The 27,243-nt window shown below is 49.8% G+C and overlaps 1 protein-coding gene across 2 annotated transcripts in view; it reads right to left on the reverse strand.

Annotated features, from left to right (window-relative positions):
- Nucleotides 1-2,467: 2,467 nt before the first annotated feature.
- CACNA1S (calcium voltage-gated channel subunit alpha1 S) overlaps nt 2,468-27,243 on the reverse strand; it is a 70,301-nt gene continuing 45,525 nt past the window's right edge. The window contains exons 27-44 of one of the 2 annotated variants that reach the window (XM_077157371.1): nt 27,103-27,213; nt 26,513-26,596; nt 16,069-16,125; nt 14,964-15,092; nt 14,679-14,744; nt 14,026-14,117; nt 13,135-13,294; nt 12,036-12,163; nt 10,640-10,736; nt 10,259-10,361; nt 9,157-9,258; nt 8,749-8,873; nt 7,251-7,379; nt 6,227-6,477; nt 4,378-4,463; nt 3,535-3,626; nt 3,145-3,288; nt 2,468-3,004 (exon numbers count right to left, since the gene is read on the reverse strand). In XM_077157371.1, coding sequence (XP_077013486.1) covers nt 2,753-3,004; nt 3,145-3,288; nt 3,535-3,626; nt 4,378-4,463; nt 6,227-6,477; nt 7,251-7,379; nt 8,749-8,873; nt 9,157-9,258; nt 10,259-10,361; nt 10,640-10,736; nt 12,036-12,163; nt 13,135-13,294; nt 14,026-14,117; nt 14,679-14,744; nt 14,964-15,092; nt 16,069-16,125; nt 26,513-26,596; nt 27,103-27,213 — 2,208 coding nt within the window. In that variant the 3' untranslated portion in view covers nt 2,468-2,752. The remainder of the gene's footprint in view (nt 3,005-3,144; nt 3,289-3,534; nt 3,627-4,377; nt 4,464-6,226; nt 6,478-7,250; nt 7,380-8,748; nt 8,874-9,156; nt 9,259-10,258; nt 10,362-10,639; nt 10,737-12,035; nt 12,164-13,134; nt 13,295-14,025; nt 14,118-14,678; nt 14,745-14,963; nt 15,093-16,068; nt 16,126-26,512; nt 26,597-27,102; nt 27,214-27,243) is intronic. The other variant, XM_077157372.1, reaches the window with a different exon arrangement.

The raw sequence follows: 27,243 nt of genomic DNA on the forward strand, positions 1-27,243 counted from the left end.
CCATTAACTGGTGTGGAAAACTCTAGGGGGAGTAACTGTGACCAGGGCAGACATGACTCCTGCTTCTATTTGGCTTAGCATCTGCCTGGAGTAAACTGATCCCTGCTGTCACAGGGAGAGGCAAGGCCCTATTAGGGGTAGACACGAGAGCATTCGGGGGCCGTTTTCAGAGAACACTTTCTGCAGGAGGTAATATTCAATGTCAGAAGGATGACTAGGTGTCAGGGCTTTCCGGAAGTTTTCCAGAGAGAAGGCACATTGGAGATTGGAGGTGAGAGCGGTTCCCTGGGTTGCGGCGAGTGGGAATGGCGAGCAGATATGTGCAAGGGGCCTATCTGGGAGAAGCCTGTAAACCAAGGCAAGGGTTCACAAGATATTCTGAGGGCAATGGGGTTATCTTGACAGGTTTAAGCAAGGGAACAAAATGATAGGGTTTTCTTTTGAGAAAGATCAGAGTCTGGTTGAAAGGAAGGGGAGAGGGGCAGCAATAGACGAGGCAGGTGACAATGAGTGAATGGGTCAGGAAAGTGCCCTCGGGTGAGAGGAAGGGAGACAGGTTAGAGGGGAACTTAGGAGGGTGAATCTATGGGACTTCATGAGAGAAGGGAGTCCAGGATAACACCCAGACTTCTGGTTTGAACAAGGAGGGGGCTTCCCTGAGAGCACCAGGCTTTGGGGAAAGGATGATGAAGTCAGATTTGAACGAGGTGCACTTTAGACACAGTGGGACCTCTATGTGGAGTGGTCCAGGAGGAGAAGGACATGGAGATCTGGGGTTGAGGACTGGAGCTCTGGATCTGGGAATCATCACCATGTAGAAGCACTTAGGAGAGTGGATGAGATCCCCGGGAGAGGTACTGAATGGGCAGAAAGGGTCCCACAGAGAGAACCCGGAGGAACCCCTCACCCATGAGGTGGGTGGGCCAACGGAAACCTTGCAAGGAAGCTTCCAGGTGGAGCCATTGCAGGGTGGCAGGAAATTCAGGAGCTCCTGGGGGGTGGGAGTTCAGGAAGGAGGGAGGAGTGAATTGTAGCTAATAAGACAGGGACTTACAGGGATCCACTGGATTAGCAACAGGGTTGTTAGAGATCTGGGTGAGCTTGTTTCAGAGAAAGGGTGGGGCAAAAGGCAGAGTGCTGGGTGTGAGAAGGGGAAGTAGAATCAGAAATGATGACAAAGCAAAACCTAGGTAGGAAGTTTGATCCTGAACAGAGGAAAGAGTGTAGGAAACTAAGTAGGTAGGTGGAGATAGATGGGATGGAAGCACCTTGAATGTGCTCACAGATAGATGGAAGGAGCCAGTAGAGAGGGAAGGAGAGGGGATAATGGCTGGGGTGGAATCTGTAAAGCTGGCAGGAGGAGAGACAGGTTTCCCTGGAGTTAGGGCAGGAGGAGGGCATGAGAGCAGGAGCAGGTGGAGAAGCTCCACCCTTTGACAGGAGCAAAGGGTGGAGTGGGTGGGGGGCTTCCAGAGGCTCCTATTTCTCTGTGAAGGAAAAAACAAGAGTCTTGGTAAGGGGTGGGGGTGAGGATGGGCAAGGCACTGATGTTTAGGAGAGAGGACAGCTGACGTGACTGCACTGCCCAGGGTCTGAGGCCAGCTGAGGCGGGGGACCATGGATTTGCAGAGGGTGAGTCTCCCGGCACCGCGGGACTGGCAGCCGGGGCAGGGGTTTGCCAGGAGGCCGCCCCGGGAGGCCCACCTGGTTACCACAGCAACAGCCACAGAGCGGGCGCTTGGCAAACGCTCACTCGATGAAGGAGCGATGAAGGAGCGGTGAGGAGAGGGAAGGGTATTCAGTGGGGCAGGGACGGGGGTCAGCAGAGGATGTGGAAGGCCCAGTCCTGACTTTGCCAGCCCCTGGCAGTGTGACCACAGGGTCTCCACTTCTTCATCTTTAAAATGAATATAGGCTCCCCTCACAAGGCTGCAGTGAGAGGTGAGCGGATATTGGATGTGAAGGTGCTTAGTAGATAAAATGTATTAAGACCCTGGTACAAGACACTGCATGCAGCTGGCACCCAGGAGGCCACTGCTACTGATTCTTCCTGGATAAGTGCAGCCAGGAGACTAAAGATCTTTGATCTCCAGGGCCACAGACCGAGTACGGTTGAGGACTCTCGGACCGGTGTTGTCAGTGGACTCTGGCCGGTGAGACCTGGTCACAACTTCAGAGAAGCGGGGCTGTGGTGTGACATGGGGCTGAGGTGTGGCGTGGGGGTGGGGCGGCTACTTCTGAGGCAACCAGCCCTTCCTGGGGCTCCTCAGACCGGTCAGTGGGGCCGGCCCTGGACTTCCAGGAGACCTGCACTCTCCACCTCAGGCCCCTCTCTGTCAGGAGAGAAGGAAAACCCGGATGACCGGCTGTCAGTCTCCTAGGCCCAGGCTCCCGGGGGAAGGGAAGGGGGTGTGTGAGGGGGGTTGGGTGCGGAAGGGTCTGAAGAAAGAGACGAGCAGATGGCAGGTGCTGTGTCACAGGCCCGGAGGCTTTAATGTCCTGCTGATGGGAAGCCTTATGCCAGACTGACACGGGCACTGACCAGGCCTTCTGCAAGGGCTGGGGAAGCTCCATCCAATCATGCCTCCTGCTGGCGAGGAGAGCCTGTCAATCCACTTCTTCCCAACTGCTGAGGCAGTGCCTGACCACCCAAGCTCAGCCCTGCCACCCTGCTGCCTCGAGGAGGGGAGGCTGCAAGCCCCCTCCCAGCTGTTGGTCATGCCAGTGCTCAGCCCGAGCCAATGCCATGCCTTCACTGCCTGGGGGGAATGAGCCTCTCCTGGGAGCCTGGATGCGGGTCAAAGCTGCCTAGGAAGGGGCTGCGGCTCTGGCATCCCAGGGCACCAGCCATAGTCTCCGGGGTCTCTCGTCCTTTCAGTAACTCAGTGGCTGCCACCTCTACTTCTTCTGGTTCCATCTGGCAGGCCTCCGCCAGGGCCTGGCCTGTTGCAGTAATGAAGTTAGCATCTGCCGCCAAGGTATCCAGGCCCCCTCGAACCAGAGCCTGCAGGGAAGAGAGGAGGCTGAGTGGCTGGGAATCTACCTCTGGGGCCTGTCTCACTACCCCGACTCTTTCTCTGCCCCAGGTCCCTACTGGGCCATTTCTCAGAACAGCCTGTGGTTCTGTCCCAGCCCCTGCCTCACCTCGTGTATCAGCATGGCAGTAGCTGGAGCTGGGCACCTGGATGTAGTCTCCTCGGTATGCCTCCTGTGGGGTGTTCCCTCGGGCAGAGACCCTGGAGGGCAGCTCTTCCTCTCCTCAAGCTTGGAAGACTCTGTCCTGGGGGACTGTTCCAAATGCACAAAGGTAAAGACTCCACAGGGATGTTGGAGCCCACTAGAATCCAGAAACCCTAGCTCATCAGAGGGAGCCTCAGCTAAGACCCACAGAAAGGGGAGGGCTAAGGAATCCCTGCCCTCCTGTTGCTGACGGGCCCACCGCTGTCATGCCCTTCCCCGCCAGAGCCCTGTTCCACATCAGGCCAAGTGGGGGTCTCTGTATGGAGTTTCTTCCTGGGCCTCTGCCCCTGTTACCTGGCAAGGGGCAGGAAGGGCCTGGCCTCTAGGAACTGTCCTGCAGGTCTGCTGTCCGTTCATCTTTTCCACACAATGTTTGCTGCAGGGACCTGTGGGGGAGATATGCAAGGCTGAGAGGTGCTGCTGAATCCTGCCAGGAGCTGTGAGCAACAGCCCAGCTTGGCCACCCAGACCCCGAGCTCTCTGAGATCCTTGGAGCTGTGGAAGGTGTCCCAGAGGGTGGACACCTACTGGACCCCAACGACCTTGAGGTCAGGCAGGCCCTGTCCACCCACAGCCCGCTTCTGCAGGTCTCTGTCCTTGTAGGTTTGAGAGAGGGGACTCTGTCAAGCTGTTCTTTGGTGTCTGTCCACATCCCCGTATGTGGGTGTGTCCGTGTACGTTGGGGAACAGCGAATGTATTGCACCGAGCTCCTGCAACCAGAGAACCTGTCTGGAAGTGGTCCAGGACATACTGGGAGGGTGCCCAGTCATCTGATGAAGAGGCCCAGAGCCAAGATGTCAACAGGTTCAGAGACCACCTGTCATGGTGCCTGTGGGAGCCAGGAAGCCTGACCCTGGGGAAAGACTATTACATTGGGACTGGGGTGGCATGAGCCTCTTCTCATATCAGGGCTGCAGGGGGGCATTCCTGAGTGCTAGGCTTTTCCTCTCCACCTCACTCAGCTCCCTACATGGGGCCCTTCTCCTCTGCCTGGAGGGGGAGCTGGCCCTGACTGCTCACTCATAACGGGGCCCAGCTGGTTCCCATTGCAACTGGTTCCCCAGTCAGAGGAAAGAGTAAACTCCCAGGTCTCTCTGGGACAAAGCTGTCTTTCCTGGTGCTCAGAAGGGACAGACCTGGGGCCTGGCAGGGTTGGCTGGGGGCTCCTTCTCTGACAGCAGATGCTTCCGTCTCGTCGGGGAACTCCCTCTCATAGTGGATGCTGAAATGGAAGCAAGATTGTTGAGGTAGAGCAGGCTGCTGGTTCTCCTGCCAACCTGCCCCCTTCAGCCAAAAGCATCCTTTTCGACTAGGGTCTGGACCCACTATAGTGAAGAGTGAAGTGGCTTCAACTCCAGGGGCTGGTGCCCCGCCACTAAGCAGACCACCTCCTACTCCTCTAAGAGGAGGCCAAATACATTCGAACCTCCACACCTTTGCCCAAGGAGCCCATCTGAGAAGCCCTTCTCTCTACCTTTCCCAAACTCTGTCCATCTTTCCAGGCCCTGCAGTGGCCTCACACCCTTTAGGATGTTCATTCTCAACCTTGGCTGCACATTGGATCACCTGAGGAGCTTTAAACACTAGCGGTGGCTGTGTCTCCTCCCCAGAATCTGGGGTGAGGTCCAAACATTGGGATCTTTGAATGTTTCTGTTATGGATTGAATTGCATCCCCCCAAAAAGCCATGTTGAAGTTTAATCCCCAGTACCTAAGATTATGACCTTATTTGAAAATACGGTTGTTTCACATGGAATTAATAATTTCAATAATTAATAATTTCCTCCTTATAAGAGGAGAAAATTTGGACACAGACAGAGGGGAGGATGCCACGTGACAACTGAAGCAGAGAATGCTATGGCCACTGTGAGAAGCCAGGAGAGAGGCATGAAACAGATTCTATCCCCCAGACTTGGAAGGAAGCACGGCTCTGCCAACACACTGATTTTGGACTTCCAGCTTCCAGAACTGTGAGACAATAAATGTCTGTTGCTTTGAATCCATTTCAGTGTGTGGTGCTTTGTTACACAGCCTTAGAAAGCTAAGGCAGTTACTTAGATGTTTCTAATGTGCAGCCAAGGGCAGGAACCGTTGCTTAGTTTAGTCCTAAACTTCTCCAACCCATGGTGGTCACTGCCCCCTCTGCACTCGCAGGCCACCTGCTCTCTGAGACCGCTTGTTCGGTCACAATCATAACACATGCCACGCCCACCAGGAGGACATTCCTTCAGGTCAGGGCCCAGGCCTGACGTTTCTGCATCTCTGCGGCACCAGCTCCATCATCACCCACTGTTACATGTGCCCTTCAAGCCTTGCCGACTGTACTCAACGGGTCTCTCCGACTGGCTAGAGGGTGCAATCAGCCCTGGCTATGGGAGGTACCTGTATCCCTATTTCCAAGGCCCTGGGACTCAGTCCTTCCAAACCAAAGAGTCCACAATCTCCTGGCTTCCTGGAAGAGAACACATCTTTTCCTGGAGCCTAGTCCACAGATTATAATTGCTGAAAAACTCTCCTCTCATCCTGCTGTCTTTCATGACACATATGAAATCACAGATTATATTTAGAGACATTCTACAGGCCCAAGGATGGTGAGATTTTTTTTCTCTCTGGAAATCAAATCCAGCAGTGGAACATTATTTTCACATTTTTTTTGTAGTACGTGCTGCTGCTGAAATCCCCTTCCTTCTAACCTATAGTATGTTCAATACATCTCTGTTCTTACACCTACTATGGACAAAATCATCCAGCATTGGGGCCAACGATGACACGAGTCTGCCCCCTGCTGGCAAAAGGGGTTTCTTCTGCAGAGGTCTGCCTCGGCATTTAAGGTGCAGGATGGATCCCCAAGGGCACAAAGACAAGCAAAGGACACCCAGAAAATATCAGGGTGCTCCCTTCCTAGCCAGTCTGGAACCTGTTAACTTTGCCTTCCCAGTCTTACTCCAGCACCCCTACAGGTAGGTCTGGTAGTTGCCTCCTCTACCTGGAAAACACCCAGTTGTCACTATGGTTGCTGTTGCCATAGGCAACGTTGGCATTGGCGTTGTTGGTATTGGCACGAGCAAGAGGGTTTGTGCTTGGATCTTGAGGGAAGTCCTCCAAGAAGACGGGTGATTCCATCTCTTCCATCTCTATCTCAGCAAAGTGGAGGGGTCTCTGGTTGGCCATGACAGGGGGCAGGGAATTGGGCCTTTCCAGGAAGTTGTCCACTTGCCCAAACAGGCCTCCAGTCCTCTAGAGACAAGGAAGAGAGTGGAAGAACTGAGAGCAGGGACTGAAGGATGAAGGATGAGCCTTCTCTGGTAACTGCCACTCTGGGATGATGGTGTTGGGAACAAATGATGATGTTGGGAGCAAATCCTGTAAGTCCAGAAGAGAATGAATAGAGTGGAGAGAACAGAAGGAAAAGAGATAGTCTTTATCTTCAGGGGCTTCTTAATTTGATGGGGTATATAGAATATCCCCAAGGAACCATAAAGAACACACAGACATATAGACAGAAAAATATGGTGTAGAGGAAAGAACAGTGAATTGGGAGTCTGGAGAATTGGGTTCTAGTCTCATGTCTGAAACTGACTTGCAAAGATATGACATCTCACATCATATCTTTGGGCCACCATTTATTTATGAATTGTCCAAAAGGGTTTAACTAGGTGGTCATGAAGAAGCACTTGACAGAGCTATGGGCTAAGGTTCTGAGCTAAAGGCTAAGGTAACTGGAAGCAGATGGGGCATTTGCTTTTGGACTGCTTCCAGGAAAGTGAACAAACACTGTGGTGAGCGGAAGAAAGGGCTGACACTGGGCAGAGGAAGGTGGTAAAGGGTGTGTCATATTTGACACCTCAGGTAGGTTGGGTCATCAATTCTGAGTCCCAAGAATGTAGGCAGTGAGGCAGAGAGGGGTGTCTTCAGCTCTCACAATCCCCTCCTTTATGGCTGGGTTCCCAGCTCTCTTCTGTTGGACATTGCTTCCTAGATCACTAGGGATGGTCCTGGTCCTTACTAACCCGGAAAATCCCCTCCTCAATCGCAGCCTCCACCATGGCTCTCTCCAATTCCTCCTCAGCAGTCAGGTCTCCTGAAATGGTACGGCGGATCTCAGGGGCTGCTTCCTCCTCAATGGTCCGCAGTCCAGCCTGGGGATGGTAAAGAAACCCAGTGACCCTTCCAGTCCAGGAAAGGAGGCCAGAACTGCTTCCCACGGCCCCACTCTTTGTCTCGAATCCCTGCAACTAGGGTTCCTGAAGCCCCAGCTCTGTCCCCAACTCTCCCTCTTGGCTCATTCAAGGTTTCAGAACTCCATGAGGAAACCTGGTCCTGCTCTCACCCATGGGACAGTCCACACCCTAATTGTCCCCAAGGGGTCTTCTCTTGTCTCCATGGAAGGAGATTTCCTATGTTCTCAAGGCCACCTAGTTGAGAAGTCTTTTTACTCAGGGCACTGTTTTTGTCAAGTGGTCTCTTTTGATTGTAGGTGATATTAATAGAATTTTTAAAGTTGATCAATGGGCAATGGGACAAATAAAAATTGAGGCCACCTGATATTTTGTAACAAAAAGAACATAGCATCACTTCTGTGATGTTCATATCCAAGATAAGTATCCTAAATCTAGGATGAGGAAACATTAGAAAAACCCAAGCAGAGAGACAGTCTGACCTATCATATTGAAAAAGGTCAAGGTCATGAAAGTCAAGGAAAGATTGAGGAACTGTTCAAAGTGAAAGAGACTAAAGAGATGACAACTAAATGCGATGTGTGTTCGGGGATGGATCCTTTTGCTACAAAGGACTTTTTTAGGACAACTGGCAAAACTCGAATGAGGTCTGAGGATTAGATGGTAATTAAGCATCAATGTTTAATTCATGCTTTTAATGGTTATATTATGATTATATCAGGAGAATGCTCTTGTTTGCAGGAAATACACATCAAAGTTCAAGATTAATGGAACACCATGTTGGGAACTACTTTCAAATTGTTCAGAAGAAAATGATTTTGTACTATATTTGCAATTTCTTAAAAGTATGAGATTGTTTGAAAATAAAATTTGTAATTGAAAAAATTTTGAGAACACAGCCCCACAAATGTATGTATATTTCATGAATTTATAAATTACATACATTGTAAATAACAAAAAATAGAGATAAAAACCAGATGAGAGAAAACAAAGTTCTCATTTTCTTTTCATATCCGGTGGGTCATATTAAGCAACCACTAGAGAATGAACCATCTTTGGAGACCACTGCTGTTAGCTAAGTCAAAATCTCCCTTTTTAACAACTCCTAATTTCTTTGGTCGTGTCATCCACAGATGAAGAGCTCCTGGTCGTTCTCTTGATGTTAAACATCTTCTACCAAGGACCACCCAGAGCTGTCACCTCACTCTCTCCTTCCTCCTGGCTCTCTTCTTCTCTCTGTGCCTCCATCACCGACCCCGCGGGGACACGGAGCGGGAACTGGAGTCTGGAGACCTTGCTTGGCAGGGGAGTCCCCTGGAGCTCAGCTTACCTGGATCTGCACCATGTCCTTCTTGGGCCGATACCCATAATACTCCTCCTGGCGCTTCATGAACTTTCGGAAGTGCTCCTGGATGAGGAACGTGGCGTAGAATTTCCCCACCGTCACCTCATCATCTGCAGAGAAGCCCAAGAGGGATGTGCTGGAGACCAGCAGGAATCTGACACGGAATCCAGAGTGGGAGCCCCCGGGCAGCCAGGACTGTGCGCTCCAGGCCATCCCTTGTCTTGGTGATTTAGCCAATGGATAGTTTCCACCCTGCAGCTGCCCTGATGATGTCTATTCAAACTATTTACGGGCCCTAGGTCATTTTCAGATTCTAATAGGGCTTCTTGGAGAAGCTCCTTTCCCCCTTTCCTCAGCTGCCTCTGGACCCCAGTCCCCTGCAGCAACACCCACCTCCTATTGGAGGAATGACCTGGTCCAAGAGCTTCATGCTGGTTCTCTTCCAGATCTTCTTGATGATGGCCCTCAGCTCCTCATTGGCTTGCTCAAAGTTACCTGAGGGCAAGGGAAAGGCAGAGACAGCCAATTCAGCTCCACTTGATGAGGCCACCCAGTACTCTCTGAACCTCTTAGGGAGCTGTTCACACAGCAAGCATTGGTTGAAGCAAGCACTGTGCTGGGCACTGGTAATGGGGGGATGGGGGTGGGCATCACTGTCTGTCTGAGGCAGCTCTGTCCTTAAGTCATTTATTTATTCCCAACAGGCCTTGGCTGCCAGTGCCTAGAGTGCCTGCCAGCCTTGGAAGACTGTCATCTCCTGCTGTCACCCCCCTTCTGGCCCTGTACCAAGCCTTTGGTTTCCCACTCCCTAAGGGCTACCCCAAGTACCCAGGCAGCCTTCCTGCCGCTCTCTCTTGGTTCCTTCCTAACTCTTGGCCTTCCTCTCCTTGCCCTTTTTTTTTTTGCATGGACAGGCAATGGGAATCGAACTCAGGTCTCCGGCTTGGCAGGTGAGAACTCTGCACTGAGCCACCATCGCACCGCTCCCTCTTTTTTTTCTCTCTCTTTGCCCTTTTAAGGAGACCTTCCCTGTGGCTGTCTCAGAAGCCTGCAATGGCCCTAATACTGGGTGAGGGCTCAGGAACAACACAGAAACCCACCTTGACTCCCTCCCCCTTCCCCCACCATGTCTGTCTTCCTGACAGCGAGGCCCTGGGGGCTCCAGGGAGTGGAGTGTGGACTCCAAGCCACCTGCCCAGAGCCAAACCTCAGGATACCACCATCCCTGAGCCAACACCAGCATTTTTCTGGCCCTCTTCAGACACTGCTGAAGAGTGTGGGACCAGATCTAACGTGACCTTTGCCCTGTGGAGAATTTCCGGGCTCCCTCTGAGCCCTGACAGGCATGAGGCTTTTGAGGCCAGGGTCTGGGCTCTTCCCTCTGCTTCTCCCCAATGCTTGATTCCAACCTTCAGGTCTGAGAATCTGGAGGAATGTGTGCCAGAAAAACCCATCCTCTGATGGAAGAGAGGGGGCAGCACTGGGGAATCCTCACCTTCCGTCTTGATCTTGAGTGCCGTGCGGACCAGGGCAAAGAGCGTGGCGTTGAAGGTGACGGTGCCGTCGCTGTTCAGGGGCATGTTCATGCCCACCAGCCGCTGCGCGGGGAGACCAGGGGGTCCGCTGCTGAGCTGGGGCCAGGCCAGGTGTAGCGGGGCCCCCACCGCCCTGTGAGCCCGAAGGGACCGGGGATGTGGGCTCACGGGGACACCCTTCACCAAGGGAGGGCAACAGACTCAGGGAGGGACATGGGGACCCAGGAGACTGCCGCCCTAAAATGGCTCATCCCATCAGGTCCTCACCAGCCTCCCTGCCCCACAGTACCAGCGCTTCTTCCATTTCCAAGGGCGCGCCCCTCCCTGGCAGCTCTGGTTACCTTGCAGGCTACCCGGTGCGGGCAGAACTTCCCGAAGCCCAGAGGAGGTTGGATCCGCCTCAGCAGGGTCACCACATCTAGGTGCTTGATTCTTCCCCTGCAGAAAGACACACAGATGCCCACCTGGCAGCCCCACCCAGAACCTCTCTATCCACTCAAAGAACAAAGGGCAACAGAGCCAGGAGACCGGGGAACACTTCCTTATTTTCCTGCGCTCAGAAAGTAGAAGCTGAGCTCCCTTCTTAAAGAAGAGACAATGTTTGATTCACCACCAGGAATGGGCTCTCTTTCCTTTTGCAGAGAGGCCAGCATTCCCTTGGATATGGGATCTCCAGACCTGGGCTCTGGGCCTCATTTTCCCCATGCTGGGGCCTTCCTTGGGTTTTGGTTAAGGTGGTAGGGGAATTTGGAGTATATTAATAGAAGTAGAGGTATGGATCAAGGGAGGTGGAAGCCCATTTTCAGAGATTGGTCCAGAGTTGAAAAGCACATTTTCACTGGAACCAGAACAAGCATAAAGCAGGGCAAGCAGGAAGGTCAGCAGAAGAAAGGACCCCAGCAAGCACTGCTGGTATGCACTGCCTTGGGAAAGGTCAATTTGGGAGGCCCTATTGACTTCCTCTTTTCTCTGATGGGCTTTCACATGAAAAAGAGATTAGACACTTCCTGCCTGTCTCCAGAGGGAAAAGTGATGATTTGTGGTTGGCTGTTTAGAAGCATGTATAGAGTCAAGGTCACCAGACAGACTTGCATTGACTCTTGACTCCATCTCTTACTAGGTAGGTGACCCAGGGAAAGTTACTCAGCCTCTATAAATTTCAGTTTCTTCATGCGTGAGACAGAGATGATAAGGAGACCTATGTTTTAGGTTGTAAGAATTAAATAAGATAATGCATGTAGTTTTTAGCACAGTGCCTGACACATGGGAAACTTGCTTAAATGTGAGTCTCTTGCCTTTTTAAAAATAATTTAAGGGAGCAATGCTTCCCAAACTTCAATGTGGAAACAAATGCCCTGAGAATTTTGTTAATAACAATGCAGATTTTGATTCAGCCAACCAGGGCTGGGGCCTGGGACTCTGCATTTGTAACAATCTGCTGCTAGTCAGATGACCACACTTAGTGTAATTAGAACCTATAAGGTACTGAGTTCTCCATTTCTAGAAGTATTCAAGTAGAAGCTGGATGACCATTTTTCAATATAGTCAAGGAGGTTTTTGCCCCGGGAGGCCTGTGGGATCCCTGTGGGATCCCTTCTAACCCTGATTCTCTGATTGGGAATCTTGGATAAATGAAGGGAGAACTGGAGAGAACTCACAGGGCACTGAGGCAAAACCTCAGACAGGGGGTGCACGGTTTAGGGAGGAACCAGAACAGACTCTATAGACTGGACTCACTTAGCCTCCGGGTCATACTCTGCCCAGATTGCCTTGAACTCATCCAGATGGTGAGGGCCAAGGATGGACCAGTCCCGGGTGAGGTAGTCAAAATTGTCCATGATGACAGCCACAAAGAGATTGATGATCTGCAAGAAGAGAATCAAGGGCTCCCAACCTGGAAGGACTGGTGCCATATGGGGATAGGGTTGGGGAGCTGGGAGGTTGCCACTGAGTGTGGGTTCCATAGCTTCTCCCTTTCTGAATGACCCACAGTTCCACTCACAAGCAAGGCCGCTTCATCCCATGCGCTCTGGCACAGGCGGTGTCCTGTGCTCATCCTTTAAAACCTGATTCAAGCAACTCTTTAGAAGTTTCTCCAGTTCTCTGCCTTCCACTCCCACCTCAGAGACAGATGATCTCCACACCTTTGTGTTCCCACTGAACCATGCCCCTATCACTGCAATTACCTTTCTATAGGTATTGGGGTGTCCCTTTGAATGGAAAGATTTATTGACACATGGACCTGCTCAGTGCCCTGTGAGCCCCTCTGGGGCCAGGACTGTGTCTGACTCGTGCTTCTCTCCCCTGCACTGAGCCCAGGGTCTGGCACACACCAGGTGCTCGACAACTGTTTTAAGTGAATATATGGAAGAAAAAAGAGGGAAGGAGCAAAGAGGACTCAGTGGAAGGTGCCAGCTCTTTGCCTTCTCCATGACCAGAGAGCAGACAAGGAATACTAACACCGTCTGGTGCTCTAACTCCAGGGGTGACTCTCTTTGGGGCACAGTTTTTAGGGTGTCAGCTTCCACATGATGGGACAACTATCTCTTCTGAGGCGTAGTTAGGGGCAACTTGCTTTATAGGAAACTCCTACCTATTTTGGACAGAGCCTCACTTAATTCCTTTGATTACTAATTGCTAACCAAAAAGTAAAATCTTTTTGCAACCTAGCTAGAGCATGAGAAAGCACTCACAAAATAAAGTCACACCCAGGAAAACCAACACAAGTGTTCCTGGGATTAGTCTTAGAGAACAGGTGCCAGCCAGCAAGGAGAAAGCAGCTCCCTCCTCCCGTGTCCAGCCCTCTCCCTCCCGGAGCCCCCACGGGACATCTCACCAGGAAGGCGCAGAGCATGTAGAAGCTGATGAAATAGTAATAGGCGAAGTTGGTGCCGCACGTGTACGCCTCCCCAGGGAGGTAGTCTGACTCGGGGTCGCACAACTTCCCATAGCTGCAGGCCAGCAGGATCTCCTGCCAGGCCTCACCTGTCGCACACCTGGATGAGAGAAGTTCCCATTGGTCTATTCACCCTCCAGGGGCCCCTCAGGAGGCTGGAAGCCCGGTGGGGTGGGGTGAGGGTGGGGAACAGGGCGTGGACAGATGACCACGTAGCCCAATATGAACTGAGGCTCAGTTTCCTCTCTGCACTGCAGCTCCATTGCTTTATTCCTCGGGGGTGGGGTGGGGGGGCACTCAGGCAGGAGCTGAACTAAAGAAAGAGGTTCCTTGGGTGAGGGCAAAATCAATCCATAATTCAAATCTTTGGGGGTGGGAGTGGGCAACAGCAAGAGAGAGCACTGTGCTGGCCGAGGCGAGGCAGGCCCAGAGGTCACTGAGGCCCCACCAAGCCCTTGGGAGGGATCTTTGAACTTCCGTGTCCTGCTTCAGTGGGATGAAACTGGGGCAAGAGCAGCACTCCACTCAGGACTGGCCACTCCGTTTGCAGGGCCCAGCGTAAAATGAAAATACAGAGTCAGCTGCTCAAAAATGAAGCATTTCGAGACCATGATGGCAGACTGTCACATCAGGCACAGGTCCTTCTGAGTGCAGGGCCCTGTGTGACTGCCCAGGTCATCTGCTTGGGTAGCAGATGACCTGCATTGCAGCAGATGGTCCTGCCTGCAACGCAGAGCAGAGCAGAGGGGAAGCCTTGCGGCATAAGCAAAGAGCAGGGATGGATGCAGGACAGTCGGGGGTTTGGGGGAGGCAGGTACGTGGAGCTCCTGCCTGAAGAGCAGCAACACAGCCTGGGGGAAAGTCTGGAAGTTGTTGTTCCGGTTTATTTGGGTCCCGTCCACCATGGCGATCTTTCCGAACATCTGCAAATCACAAAGGGCTCTGACTTTGGAAACTAGAAAACAGTGTCCCCTCCGCTCATCTCCCACTGCCCTCTCCCACCTGACCTGGTCCCCACCTTCACTCCTAGCTCCCCCAAATCCCCTTCACTTCACACCAGGTGAATCTGAAGCCAAATGAGTTGGCTTCTTTTCTAGACTGAATGATGCTCCTCCCATCAAGTCACAGAGAAGAGGAGAGTGAACTGGTTTTCCTAACAGCAAACAAACACAGACCCTCATGCTGGGGCGACTCTCAGGTGAGGGAAGTCCACTGTGGCCTCAGAGACCTGTTCTGGCCCCTGCGGTCCACCCGAATGCCAGGTTTCTCCTGAATCGCTTCCAGGCTTCCAACCCTGCGGCCATCAGGGGATAAGGCACAACAGCCTCCTTCCCTCCCTGGGCTGCCAGGATGAAAGAAAGAGGCCGAGCAGGTGGAGGGCGACGCCTGCAGGCTGGCTGGGCCTCTCCACGGTCCGCTGATGCCTTCCTCCACCCCAACGTGGCCAAGATTCTCCCTCCAGCCCGGGCCCGCCTGCCCCTCACCTGCATACCAATGACCGCGTAGATGAAGAAGAGCATGACGATGAGGAGGGCCACGTACGGCAGGGCCTGGGGGAGAGGAGGGCGAGTGGGCATCCAGGGGCTTCCCTGGCCCGCACGGCAGCCCTCTCTCAGCTCCCCGGGGGCCCTGCCTCACTCGCTCACTCGCCCCAGCCACCCCCACCCCCGCAGGCCCCCCACCCCAGGCTGAGGTGGGTGTCCTCCAGCAGCCTCGCAGCGTCCCGAGTGGGCCCTGGCGGCCGCCGGTCGGTGGGTGGGCGTGGGCACCTGGAAGGACTTGATGAACGTCCACAGCAGGGTGCGCACCCCCTCTGCCCGGCTCAGCAGCTTGATCAGCCTCAAGACCCGGAACAGGCGGAAGAAGGCGCTGGAGATGCGGGCGCTCTCGTCTGGGTCCTGCGGGCCGGCAGCCCCAGAGGTCAGTCCAGGGGCGGCACCTCGGGAGGGCGAGGGGCAGGGCGGGGCGGGAGGGACAATGGCAGGCACTGCGCAGTCTGTGTGTGTGTGTGCGTGCACGCACGTGTGTGTGTGTGCGTGGGCACTGGGGAGGTGGTGGAGAGAGGCGTTCCTGTCCCAACTCGTGGCCCCTGCTGAACCCTAGCTCTGGGCCATCCCGGGGCTCAGGGCTCCGAGGCTCTTCAGCTGGGAGGAAGGGAGGTGGACTTGGAGCGCCAAGCAGTGCGGCGAGCCCATGCTTGGGAGCAGCAGCAGGGTTCCACCCCCAGGGGGGAGGTGAGGCTGCAGCCCGGACAGCTGCCTGCCCTTCTGGAGCTTTCTGCCTCACCTCACCTCCTCAAGCCACCCAGGAGCTGAATGCCCTGGGGAGCCTCTTGGCCCCCTTCTCTACATTCCGCCAGTGCAAAGGTTTCCAAAAGTTTGGCTCTTGTCACCCTAAATAGTGCATGGTCCTTCCCCAGTTCTTCCACTCCCTCTTGAGGCTGCTTTAAGCTGGGCAAGGCTCTGCCCTTGTGTCAGCCTTAGACACATGGATACCTCTGGATGGAAGAGAGCCCTCCCTGCCTGGCTTCCTGTGTCCCCAAACTCCTTGTACTCTATGAACTGCCCAGCCCATAGGTCCTGTCCCAGTAATCCAGTCCTCTCTGGAGGCTCCCTTCTGCATGGAGGGTGCGGAGAGAACCCGCGCTCTGTTTCCCAGGGCTCTGAGAAAGCCACTACATCCATGCACGTTCTCCTGCCTGGCCCTGCTCCCACCCTGACCCCACCGGACCCTTCAGTGGGTCTGCTCCGGGGAGGGGAGCCCTGAATAGTGGGTCCCCCCCCCATGCAATCCACGCAGCCAGGCCTAAACATGCAAGCTGCAGGGCAGACAGCTGGCGGGTGTGCGGGGCAGGCTCATGCAGCCTGGAATTACAATGTTCCCGCAGCCTCCACCCAGGCAATACAGTCCCCCGCTGGAGGCCAGGAAAGTCTGTGGAGAGAAGAGATGAGGGGAGGGGAAGAAGAGGAGAGAGAAGAGGAGGCACACAGTGGGAGAGGGTTGAGGAGCGGTGTCAGGAAGGACAGACACACAGAAGAGTTAAAGGGAGAAAACGACAGAGAGGCAGGGGATGAAGACTCCCAAATGGTGGTTATTCCGGGGGCATGGGGTGGGTAAGAGTGAGGACGAAGCTCTGTTGGGAACAGTGAGGCAGGAAGCTGGGGACAAGGGTGTAAGAAAGGAGGGAAGGCTGGACACACCAGGCCCTTTCTCATCTCTAAGGAGCAGCTACATTGACAAGGACTCCGGTTCTTTCTGTGTGTCTGGACGAGGTGGCCCCTCTGATGCAGACGCAGTGGAGAGCATCCCCTCATCCCTCACGGTAAATGGCTCCACACCCCTGTGTCCCTGAGGACAGGGACGCTGCCAGCTCTCTCAGGCCACGGGGGCCCTGATGAAAATCTCAACTCCAGGTGCAAAGCGCATCTGGGGAAGTCTCAGCCCCCCCGGGCAGATGTTTCTCTGCCCCAGGGCAGGGTCGTGGACCACGGCTTGCAGCTCAGGGGTGAGGCTTCTAGAGAGCAGGTAGGCGGTGTCCATTTACTCTCCCTTGGGCCATGTTTCAGGAGGAGCCTTGCAGCTTGGGGGAAGTCTGTTGTTTCATCTTGCAGTTATCTGTGGGTGCACCAGCCCCCAGCATACTTGTTCCCTCAGCCAAACAAATGTGGGAAGGGTGCCCTTTCCCTGGGCCGCTGGTTCTCAACCCTGGCTGCACATCGGAATCACAGGGAACTTTATATATATACATGTGCTTGGCCCCCACCCAGGCCAATTAAGTTGGCCTCTCCAGGCTGGGGCCTGGCTACAGAATTTTTAAATACATCCCAGGGATGACAACCAGTGCTCCAATCCTGTCCTATATGGCAGCCTCCAGCCACATGTGCCTTTCTAAATGGCAACGAGAATCATTAAATACAATTAGAAATTCAGTTCCTCAATTACTCTAACACCATTTCAAGGGGTCAGTGGCCGCACGTGGCTAGCGGCTGCCCCACTGGACAGAGCAGAGCATTTCCGTCATTGCAGAAACTTCTAACTGACCAGCCCTGCCTTGGACCTTTTCCTGAATTGTGCTTCAGGAAGGCAAATTGATTTTAATATGCCCTTAAGCCGACTTGACCATTAAGGGACATGGGCTGTTCCTAAAAATCAGAGACAGACCGACGGCACCTCCCTCCCCCTTCCTCCCCCACTGGAGATTTATCTAGGCCTCTCCTACTGGGAACTCAAACTTCAAGAAGTAGCTGTATTTTTATTTTGGATAGTTTATTTGGGCTGTTTAGGGTCCTCTCCTTTGTGCTGGTAAGAAGGGTTGTTTTCAAACCACAGGGCCCTCAGCAAAAACCAAGCATGGAGAGAAATATACAACCAACCAACACACACACACGCACGCACGCACGCACGCACGCGCACACACACACACACACACACACAGATTTTGCCCAGCAGCCGCCAGGGCCCTCCTCAGCCCCGCCCCTCGGGGGCACTGAGCAGATGCAGTTGTGTCTGTCACTGCTCCCTGCCAGGGCTCAGCCTTCAGGAGCCTCAGGCCAAGGGCTCCCCACACTCCAGACTTTCCCTCAGCTGCTCCCCTCAGCCTCGCCCCTCTCAGCTGGCTCTGGTGCTAACCCCCTCTCTGCCGCCAGAAGGTTCCCCAAGGGCCGGCACAGTCTCAGGTGCTTTTGTTGAACAGCAGGAAGTTCAGAAGGACGCCCCACACGGGATGATCACCCTCCCCTGACACCCCCACCCTGGGCTTTGTGGCTGGTCCACACCTGGGGCCCCCAAGGGCCCTACCAGCCAACAGCCTCAGGGCGAGGCCAGATGCCGCCAGTGCATGGTTAGGGGGGCTCAGAAAGATGCTTCCTCTTCTCCTCCTCCTCCTCCCCCCTCTTCCTCTGCCCCTGCTGCCCCTCTCAGCCCTTGGATGCCTCTCAGCACCCTGCCCAGAGGGAGGCTGTCTTGTGGATTTCAGCCCCTACCTCTTGGATCCCCTCCACCCTGTCCCCTGCTGCCTTCCTTCACTCCACGGTGACCTTCAGCTCCAGCCCCTCAGCAAGGCTACCCCTGGAGGGCTTGACTTCTAAGATATTGAACATGGACCACTTTGGCTGAAATCTGCTCTCTGCCCCTTCTCACTGCCCCTCACAATGCCATTCTCCTGCTGTTTCTCATTCCATCTCCAGTACCTCATCCTTTCCACCCCGAGTCTCTTGGTCCAGCTCCTGGGCCCATCTGCCTCCCTGCTCAGCCTGGACTCCAGGGCCTGCTGTTTCAACAACATCCTGCTTGCACTGAGATGCTCCATCTCATGTGCTGTCCTTGAGATCTGACCGCTTTCCTCACGCTCAGGGGCTAACAAGCATTATCCCAGGAGAAACCCGAGCTGACTTGGCCCATCCCAGACCCAGGTGCCTGCTCCACTGCTGCGGGGCAACGCTGTCACACTTTCGTAGGTTCCTTCACCACATCAACTATTCTTCAAGAGTCAACTCATGGCCTCCTGTCCACCATCCTCCCCTTCAGCAGAGGACTCGGTCTCTACCTTCTGGATACCCTGTGGCCATTCCCTATGAACACCCTGCTTCTCCCCTCCCCTACCTCCTCGCCTCATTTCCTTTCATGCTTCACATTTCTCATCACCTCTTTCTTATCCTGTTTCTTTTTCCGGTGTTCATGTCCTTTTCTGCCCCCTCTGAGACTTTATTTCCTCAATGATTTCTTCTCTCATGTCCTGAATCTCTCCTCTGCACTACTTCCCACTATAGTTCCCAATTTCCCTAAAACAAATCTATTTAATGAATCTTCCACTCTCCACCTTTCATCAAATATCCCATAAAAGCTCTTTACTGTAGTCACTGCTTTATTTTGTCTCTTGTATAGAATCTTTATTATGAATGTCAATGTTAAAAATGTGAAACATATGGAAGCTGTTTATTTTGACAGTCATTGGGTACTCTAGCTGCAGAGATGCAGCATCTAGTTCATTGCTATATATGAGTACAGATTTTCTTCTTTGGCTGTATGATTTGGAGTTTGCTCTCTTTATCAGAGCTGCAACAGTGAAATCATCCTCTATCTATTGTTTTGTGTCTGGCATTATAGTCTCTAGGTTCATCCATGTTGCCATACGCTACAGGACCTCACTTACTCTTACTGGTCATAACAGTCCATCACGTATATATACCACATTTTGTTTATCCACTCGTCTGTTAATGGGCACCTGGATCGTTTGCATCTTTTGGCAATTGTGAATAGCGTCGTTATGAACATCAGTGTGCAAATGGCTGTTCGTATCACTGCTTTGAACTCTTCTGGGTATATAACAAGGAGTGGTATTGCCAGGTGGTATGTCAACTCGCTATTTAGTTTTCTGAGGAACCGCCAATCTGTTTTCCACAGCAGCTGTACTATTATACTTTTCAACAGTGAGTCAATTTTCCAACTTCTTCACGTTCTCTTCAGCATTTGTAGCTTCCTGTTTGTTTAATAGCAGCCATTCTTACAGGCGTGAGATGACATATCACTGTAGTTTTGATTTGTATTTCCCTTATAGCTAATGAAAATAAGCATCTCTCCAAGTGATTTTTAGCCATTTGTATTTGCTCTTTGGAAAAATATCTATTCATATCTTTTGCCCATTTTATGAATGGTTTCTTTTGGCTGTCGTTAAGTTGTATAATTTCTTTATATACATAGGATATCAAATTTTATCTGATATATAATTACCAAATATTTTCTCCCATTGAGTTGGCTGTCACCTCACCTTTCTGACAAACTCCTTTGAGGCACAGAAGCTTTAATTCTGAGGAGTTCCTATTTATCACTTTTTTCCTTTCATAGTTTGTGCTTCATGTGTAAAGTTCAAGAAGTTACCTTTTATCACTAGGACTTAAAGATGTTTCCCTACATTTTCTCCTAGAAGTTTTATTGTATTGGCTCTTATATTTAGGTCTTTGATCGATTCTGAGTGAATTTTTGTATAGGGTGTAAGACAGGGGTCCTCTTTCATTCTTTTGGCTATCGCTATCCAGCTCTCCCAGGCCCATTTACTGAAAAGGCTATTCTGTCCCAATTCAGCGGATTTGGGGGCCTTGTCGAAGATTAAATTGACCACAGATATTAAGGTCAATCTCCATGCTCTTAATTCAGTTCCACTGGTCAATACTTCCATCTCTGTGCCACTACCGTGATATTTTGACCACTGCGGCTTTATAGCAAGCTTTGAAGTCAGGAAGTGTTAGTCCTCCCACTTTGCTCTCCTTTTTTAGTGTATCTTAAGCTATTCAGGGTTTCTTTCCCTTCCAAATATTTTTAATAACTGGCTTTTCCAACTCTTTAAAATAGGTTTTTGGAGTTTTATTTGGCACTGCATTGATATGTAGATCAGTTTGGGTAGAACTGAATCTTTTTTCTTCTTTTTTTTCATTTTTTTATTTTTATTTTTTAGAACTGAATCTTAATGACATTCAACCTTCCTATCCATGAGCATGGAATATCTTTCTGTTTATTAAGATTTTCTTTGACTTCTTTTAACATTGTTTCATAGTTTTCTCTGTATAGGTCCTTTACATCCCTCATTAAGTTTATTCCTAAATACCTGATTCTTTTAGCAGCTATTTTGAATGGGTTTATTTCCTTAATTGTCTCCTCAGCAAGGATTACTCGTATATAGAAACATTGCTTATTTTTGTACACTAATCTTGTATCCCGCTACTTTGCTGTCTTTGTTTATTAGTTCAAGTAGCTTTATCATAGATTTCTCAGGGTTTTCCACCTTTAGGATCATACCTTCTGCAATTAATGAAAGTTTTACTTCTTCCTTTCCTATTTGGATGCCTTTTATTCCTTTCTCCTGTCTTATCGCTTCAGCTTGGACTTCTAGTACAATGCTGAATAAGAGTGGTGACACTGGGCATCCATCCTTGTCTTGTTCCTGATCTTTGGGGCAATACTTTCAACCTCTCACCATTAAATATGATGCTGGCTATGGGTTTTTCATACATGCCCTTTATGGTACTGAGGAAGTTTCTTTCAATTCCTACCTTTTAAAGTGTTTTTATTAGGAAAGGATGCTGAATTTTGTCAAATGCTTTTTCAGCATCAATCAAAATAATCATGTGATTTTTCCCTTTTGATTTGTTAATGTGGTGTATTACACTGATTGATTTTCTTACGTTGAACCACCCCTGATTCCTGGTATAATCTCCATTTGGTCGTGATGTATAATTCTTTATTTAATATATCATTGGATTCATTTGCTAAAATTTTGTTGAGAATTTTTGCATCTATATTCATTAGGGAAATTGGTCTGTAATTTTCCTTTCTTGTAGCATCTTTATCCAGTTTTGGTAATAGAGTGACATTAGTTTCATAAAATGAGTTTGGTAGGGCATCTATTTCCTCAGTTCTTTGGAAAAGTTTGAGCACAATTGGTGTTAGTTATTTTTGAAATGTTTGATAAAATTCCCCTGTGAAGCCCTCTGGTCCTGGGCTTTGTAGGAAGAGTTTTGATGACTGATAGGGTCTCTTTACTTATAATTAGTTTGTTTAGATCTTCTATTTCTTCTCAAGTCAGTGTCAGTAGTTCGTATGTTTCTAGAAATTTGTCCATCTTGTTTAAGTTGTCTGGTTTGTGTATAAAAAATATTTCTTAATATTTTTAAAATTTCTTAATGACCTCCTTTTCATTTTTAAATTTTTTTAAAATTTTGTTTATTTGTACTCTCTCTCTCTCTTTTTGACCCTGTGTCGGTTTAGCTAAAGGTCCATCAATTTTACTGATTTTCTCAAAGAACCAACTTTCGGTTTTATTGATTTTTTTTCTTTCTTTTTTTTTTTTTTTTGGTTTCCAGTTCATTTATTTCTACTTTAATCTTCCATTTAGTTTGGGGTTAGTTTGCTGTTCTTTCTCTAGTTCCTTCAGGTGAGAAGATATTTTTTCTCACCAATTTTTTCACCAATTTTTGCTCATTTTTCTTTTTTAATGCAGGCATTTAGGTGATAAATTTCTTTCTCAGCAATGTCTTTGCTGCATCCCATAAGTTCTGATATGTTGTATTTTCATTCATCTCCAGATATCTACCAATTTCTCTAACAATTTCTTCTTTGACCCACTGATATGTAAGAGGGTATGTACTGGTTTGAAATGATGTATGGACCCTAGAAAAGCCATGTTTTAATCCTAACCCCATTTTGTAAAGGCAACCATTTCTTCTAATCCCTATTCAGTATTGCATGTTTGAAACTGTAATCAGATCATCTCCCTGGACATGTGATTTAATCAAGAGTGGCTGTTAAACTGGATTAGGTGATGACATGTCTCTACCCATTTGGGTGGGTCTTGAGAAGTTTTTGGAGTCCTATAAAAGAAGAAACATTTTGGAGAATGAGAGATTCGGAGAGAGTAGAGAATGCTGCAGCACCATGAAGCAGAGAGTCCACGAGCCAGTGAACATTGGCGATGAAGAAGGAAAATGCCTCCCAGGGAGCTTCATGAAACCGGAAGCCAGGAGAGAAAGCTAGCAGATGACACCGTGTTCACCACGTGCCCTTCCAGCTCAGAGAGAAGCTCTGACTGTGTTCACCATGTGCCTTCTCACTTGAGAGAGAAACCCTGAACTTCATCGGCCTTCTTGAACCAAGGTATCTTTCCCTGGATGCCTTTGATTGGACATTTCTACATACTTGCTTTAATTGGGACATTTTCTCAGCCTTAGAACTGTAAACTAGCAACTCATGAAATTCCCCTTTTTAAAAGCCATTCCGTTTCTGGTATATTGCATTCCGGCAGCTAGCAAACTAGAACAGAATATTATTTAATCCTCATTTTTGTGAAAGTTCTGGCTCTCTGGTGATTATTAATTTCCAACTTGATTTTATTCTGATCAGAGAAAGTGCTTTGAATAATTTCAATCTTGTTAAATTTATAAAGACCTAATTTGTATCCAAGTATATGATTTATCTTGGAGAATGTTCCACGAGCACTAGAGAAGAATGTACATGCTGATATTTGGAGGTGTAATAAACTATATATATATCAGTTAGGTCTAATTCACTTATCCACATTATTTAAATTTTCTATATCCTTACTGATCCTCTGTAGTTGTTCTGGCCATAGAGGAGAGTAGTATTTTGAAGTCTCCCACTATTACTGTTGAAACATCTATTGCTACCTTCAGTTTTGCCCACGTTTGCCTCCTGTACTTTGGAGCTCTTTGATTGGGAGCATAAACATGTATGATAATCATTTCTTCTTGATGAATTGTCTCCCTTTATTAATACATAGTGTCCTTCTTTGTCTCTTATGACATCTGTGCATTTAAGGTCTATTTTATCTGATATCAGTATGGCTATGCCTGCTTTCTTTTGGTTACAACTTGCATAGAACATCTTTTTCCATCCTTTCACTTTCAATCTATTTGTAACACTGCCTTATTTTTCTCACCCTCTAGTCCACTGCTCCTTTCTTTGTAATCGACTGAAGCCCCATGGTCTTCCCCATCCCAAGGTTCTTTGGAGGCTTCCTCATTGCTGAACCTTACGGGATTGATCTCTGTGGGAACATCAACTCCTGCGCAATCACCTCGTCCCACCTATGCCTTCCACCATTACCCCAGTCATCAATATCCAGCTGTGGTCACGGGGTGCCTGCCATGACTAGATGCAGAGAGTCACACCCAGCTCCTCTCCCGAATTTCCAATCTTTTCCCACATATTTCCACATGTGTGACACATGTTGAGTGTGCTCCCCAGGTCCTTCTTCCCTTCTGAGTTTCCTGTCTGTTCACAATTCAGTACTTGGAGTTACAAGGACACCTTTTCCCCATTCCTGGTCCAGCACTCATCAAATCCTGTTGGCTCCCCTCAAAGTCTCTGAGTTTTTCTGTTCCTCTATCACAATCTGAGCCCCAGCTCTCATTGCTTTATGCCTATTTATTTTGACTTCCTTCTTGCTACAATGGATGAACTGCTTATTTTCTTTAGTCTGGTCCCTTCCCTTGGGCACTGGTCCCTTCCCTTGGGCACTGTGTCCTAAGCTCTCTCATGTAATTGAGGACTTTGCTTCTTCACTTGTCCCCTTCCTATGGATATTTGTATGAGCCCAGGGACATGCCATAATTTCTCTCATTTTCAAGAAAATTCTTACTGACTGCATAGTCTCCTCTAGCTTCTATCCTATTTCTCCCAGTAGCTAAACACCTCAAAAGAGTTGTCCATAGTCACAGTCTTCACTTCCTGTCTTTTATTCTACTCCAAACACGTGTATCCCCCCATAATTCCAATGAGACTGCTCTTGTCAAGGTCACCAATGTCTTCCTCGATGTCAAATCTAAGTCAGTGCTTAGTTCTCATCTTTCTTGATTTTTCAGCAATGTTCAACACAATTATTTGCTCGGTCTTTTTGAAACATGGTCCTGATCTCGGGACATCATTCTCATTTGGTTCCCTTGCCTCAGTGACCAGTTCCTTCTCAGTCTCACTTCCTGATGGTCTTCTAACACTGGAGGGCTCTGGGACCTTTTCCCGCTAAATATCCCTTCCCTTCCTGAGTGATCTCATCCATTCCCATGACTTGTAATATCGTGTTTCTATTATGGAGATTCAGATTTATATCTCTCACTTCATCTTGCCTCTAAACTTTGGACTCATAAATCCTATTGCCTACTTGGAGTGTCCATTTGGATGTCTAGTAAGCATCCCAAATTAAACTTGGCCAAAATCCAACTCTTGATTTCTGCTCCATACCTGCTCCTCTAGCAATTTTTTTACATCTCTGTAAATGGAAGCTCAGATGCTTAGGCGAAAATTTATGTGGTCATGCTGGACTTTTTTTTTTCTCTTGTCTTAAATCAAGTTCAACAGCAAATATTATCAGCTCAATTGTCAAAATAGTTTCAGAAGCTGCTTACTTCTTGCCACCTCTACAGATGGCAGCCCAGCCACCATCACCTCTCATCTGGACCATGGCAGCAGCCTTCTGACTGATCTCCCTGGGTCAACCCTTGTGTTGCCCATAGCTTTTTTTTTTTTTTTTTTTTTTTTTTCATGGGCAGGCACCAGGAATCGAACCTGGATCTTGGGCATGGCAGACAAGAATTCTGCCTGCTGAACCATCGTGGCCTGCCCGCCCATAGCTTCTTTTAACACAACTGCCAGAGTGATCCTTTTAGACCTGTTAGATCAGACTTAACCCCTCCAAAGTTCTTAGATCTCTCTCAGAATAAAAGTCAAGATTGTAACCATGGGCTTCAAGGGCCTAAGTGATCTGGCCCCTGCCTTTTGTCTCTCTGAACTCATTGCCACCATTCTCCACACTATCTGCAAGGGCCTCTTGCTGTTCCTCAAACTCACGGAACATGTTCTCACCTCAGGGTCTTCATACTCATTCTGCTGTCTTCCCACAACACTCTGACCCCAATGCTTGCACAGCTCTCTCTCTTGCTTTATTCAGGTTTCTGCTCAAATATCTTGTCAGAGGCCTTTCTTGACACCACCCTCCCATTCCCTTTCCTTCTAAGTCCTTAACCTGCTTTTGTTTTTTCCTAATATATACCTGATATCACTTGCCATCGTACAGACCTATTTGCTAATTGTCTGTTTCAAGGCTATGCTAATTGTCTGTTTCAAGGCTATATTTCTGAGACCTAGAGCCATACCAGGTACATGGGAGGTACTCAATAAATATTGGAGGAGTGAATGATAATCCGTTCCCTAACTAGGCCCTCTATATTCAGTCATGTCCACCTCCTGTCCCTCACCTTCAGCTTAACTTTATAGAAGTATTGCTCTAATCCTGCCACTATTAAAAAACCTTCAGTGACTTTCCACTGCCTGCTAGCCCCATCCTCCTCAACACTTACCTCTCCAGTTTTACCTCACCTTCTTTCCTCTGCAAGTACATATGCTTCTGCTAAACCAGACCACTCAGCTTGCCCTGGCACATCCTACTCTGTGCCTCTCCTACAGTCATTCTATTTGGAGTGCCTGCTCTTCATCTTCAACTCTAATCACTTCTTTCTTCCCTGCAGAACTCATTTCAGATTCACCACCTCTAGGAAGCATTCCCAGACCACCCCACCCAGAGGTGACCTGTCCCTTCTTTCAACCACTAAAAGCTCTGGCCTTGGTACACTCATTATGTCCACCTGATATCTGAGGTATCTTTCTGTCCTACAGGATTGTAAACTCCTTGATGACAAAAGCCACAACATGTGATTTCCATCGTTGTCACGCCTGGGATGGGTGCAATGTCACACACAGTGGGGCACCCTACAGATATCTGCGGACTGAGTGGCTCCACGTGCACGATACTCACGTCGATCTCGCTGAGGATGACATCGATGATGCTGCCAATGACAATTAAGAAGTCAAACACATTCCAGGGGTCTCCAAAATAGCCCTGGGAAGGAAAGAGAAGGGAGGACCAGGGGTAAGCTTTGGGAGGAGGAGTGCTGGCGGCCAGCAGAGGCAATGGTTTTGCCCGAGGTAATGCTGATCTGCTGGGGCCAGGGCCAAGGCGGGATGCCCAGGGGTCCATTTCCCACTGAAGCTCCAGGGAGACTTCAGTCTCCCCCCACAAATCCTCATCCTCGTGGCTCTTTATGTCCCTTCCTCCAGAGCACAGAGTAGTATGAGGGGGAAGGGGAAAGTCATTGGGACTTGGGGCTTGGGGTCCCAGGCTAGATTGGAGAACTCTTCACTTCCTGTCCCCCACCCCTGACTTTAAGCCTGATGATTTCACCCACCCTGTGTCTGAAGGTGGAAGTGGACTAAGGTGTAAAGTCAGAGCAGAGGAGCCTGAAGAGGCCTCCAGTAGGATGAGGAGTTCCATGAGAAGACCCCTCCCTGACCAGACACTGGCCTCTCTCTCTGCATCGCATCTTGCCCTGTGACCTCAGCACTTACCCTGGCCTTGAAGGCCATGAGCTTGAGAATCATCTCCAAGGTGAAGATGATAGTGAAGGCCACGTTGAGGATGTCTGAGATGTGGTTCATCTCCTCCGACTGGTTGTAGTGCTGCGGAAGGGACAGGAGGGGGTGGGCGGG

The sequence above is a fragment of the Tamandua tetradactyla genome, chromosome 4 (genome assembly GCF_023851605.1).
Source record: "Tamandua tetradactyla isolate mTamTet1 chromosome 4, mTamTet1.pri, whole genome shotgun sequence".
Lineage (NCBI taxonomy): Eukaryota > Metazoa > Chordata > Mammalia > Pilosa > Myrmecophagidae > Tamandua > Tamandua tetradactyla.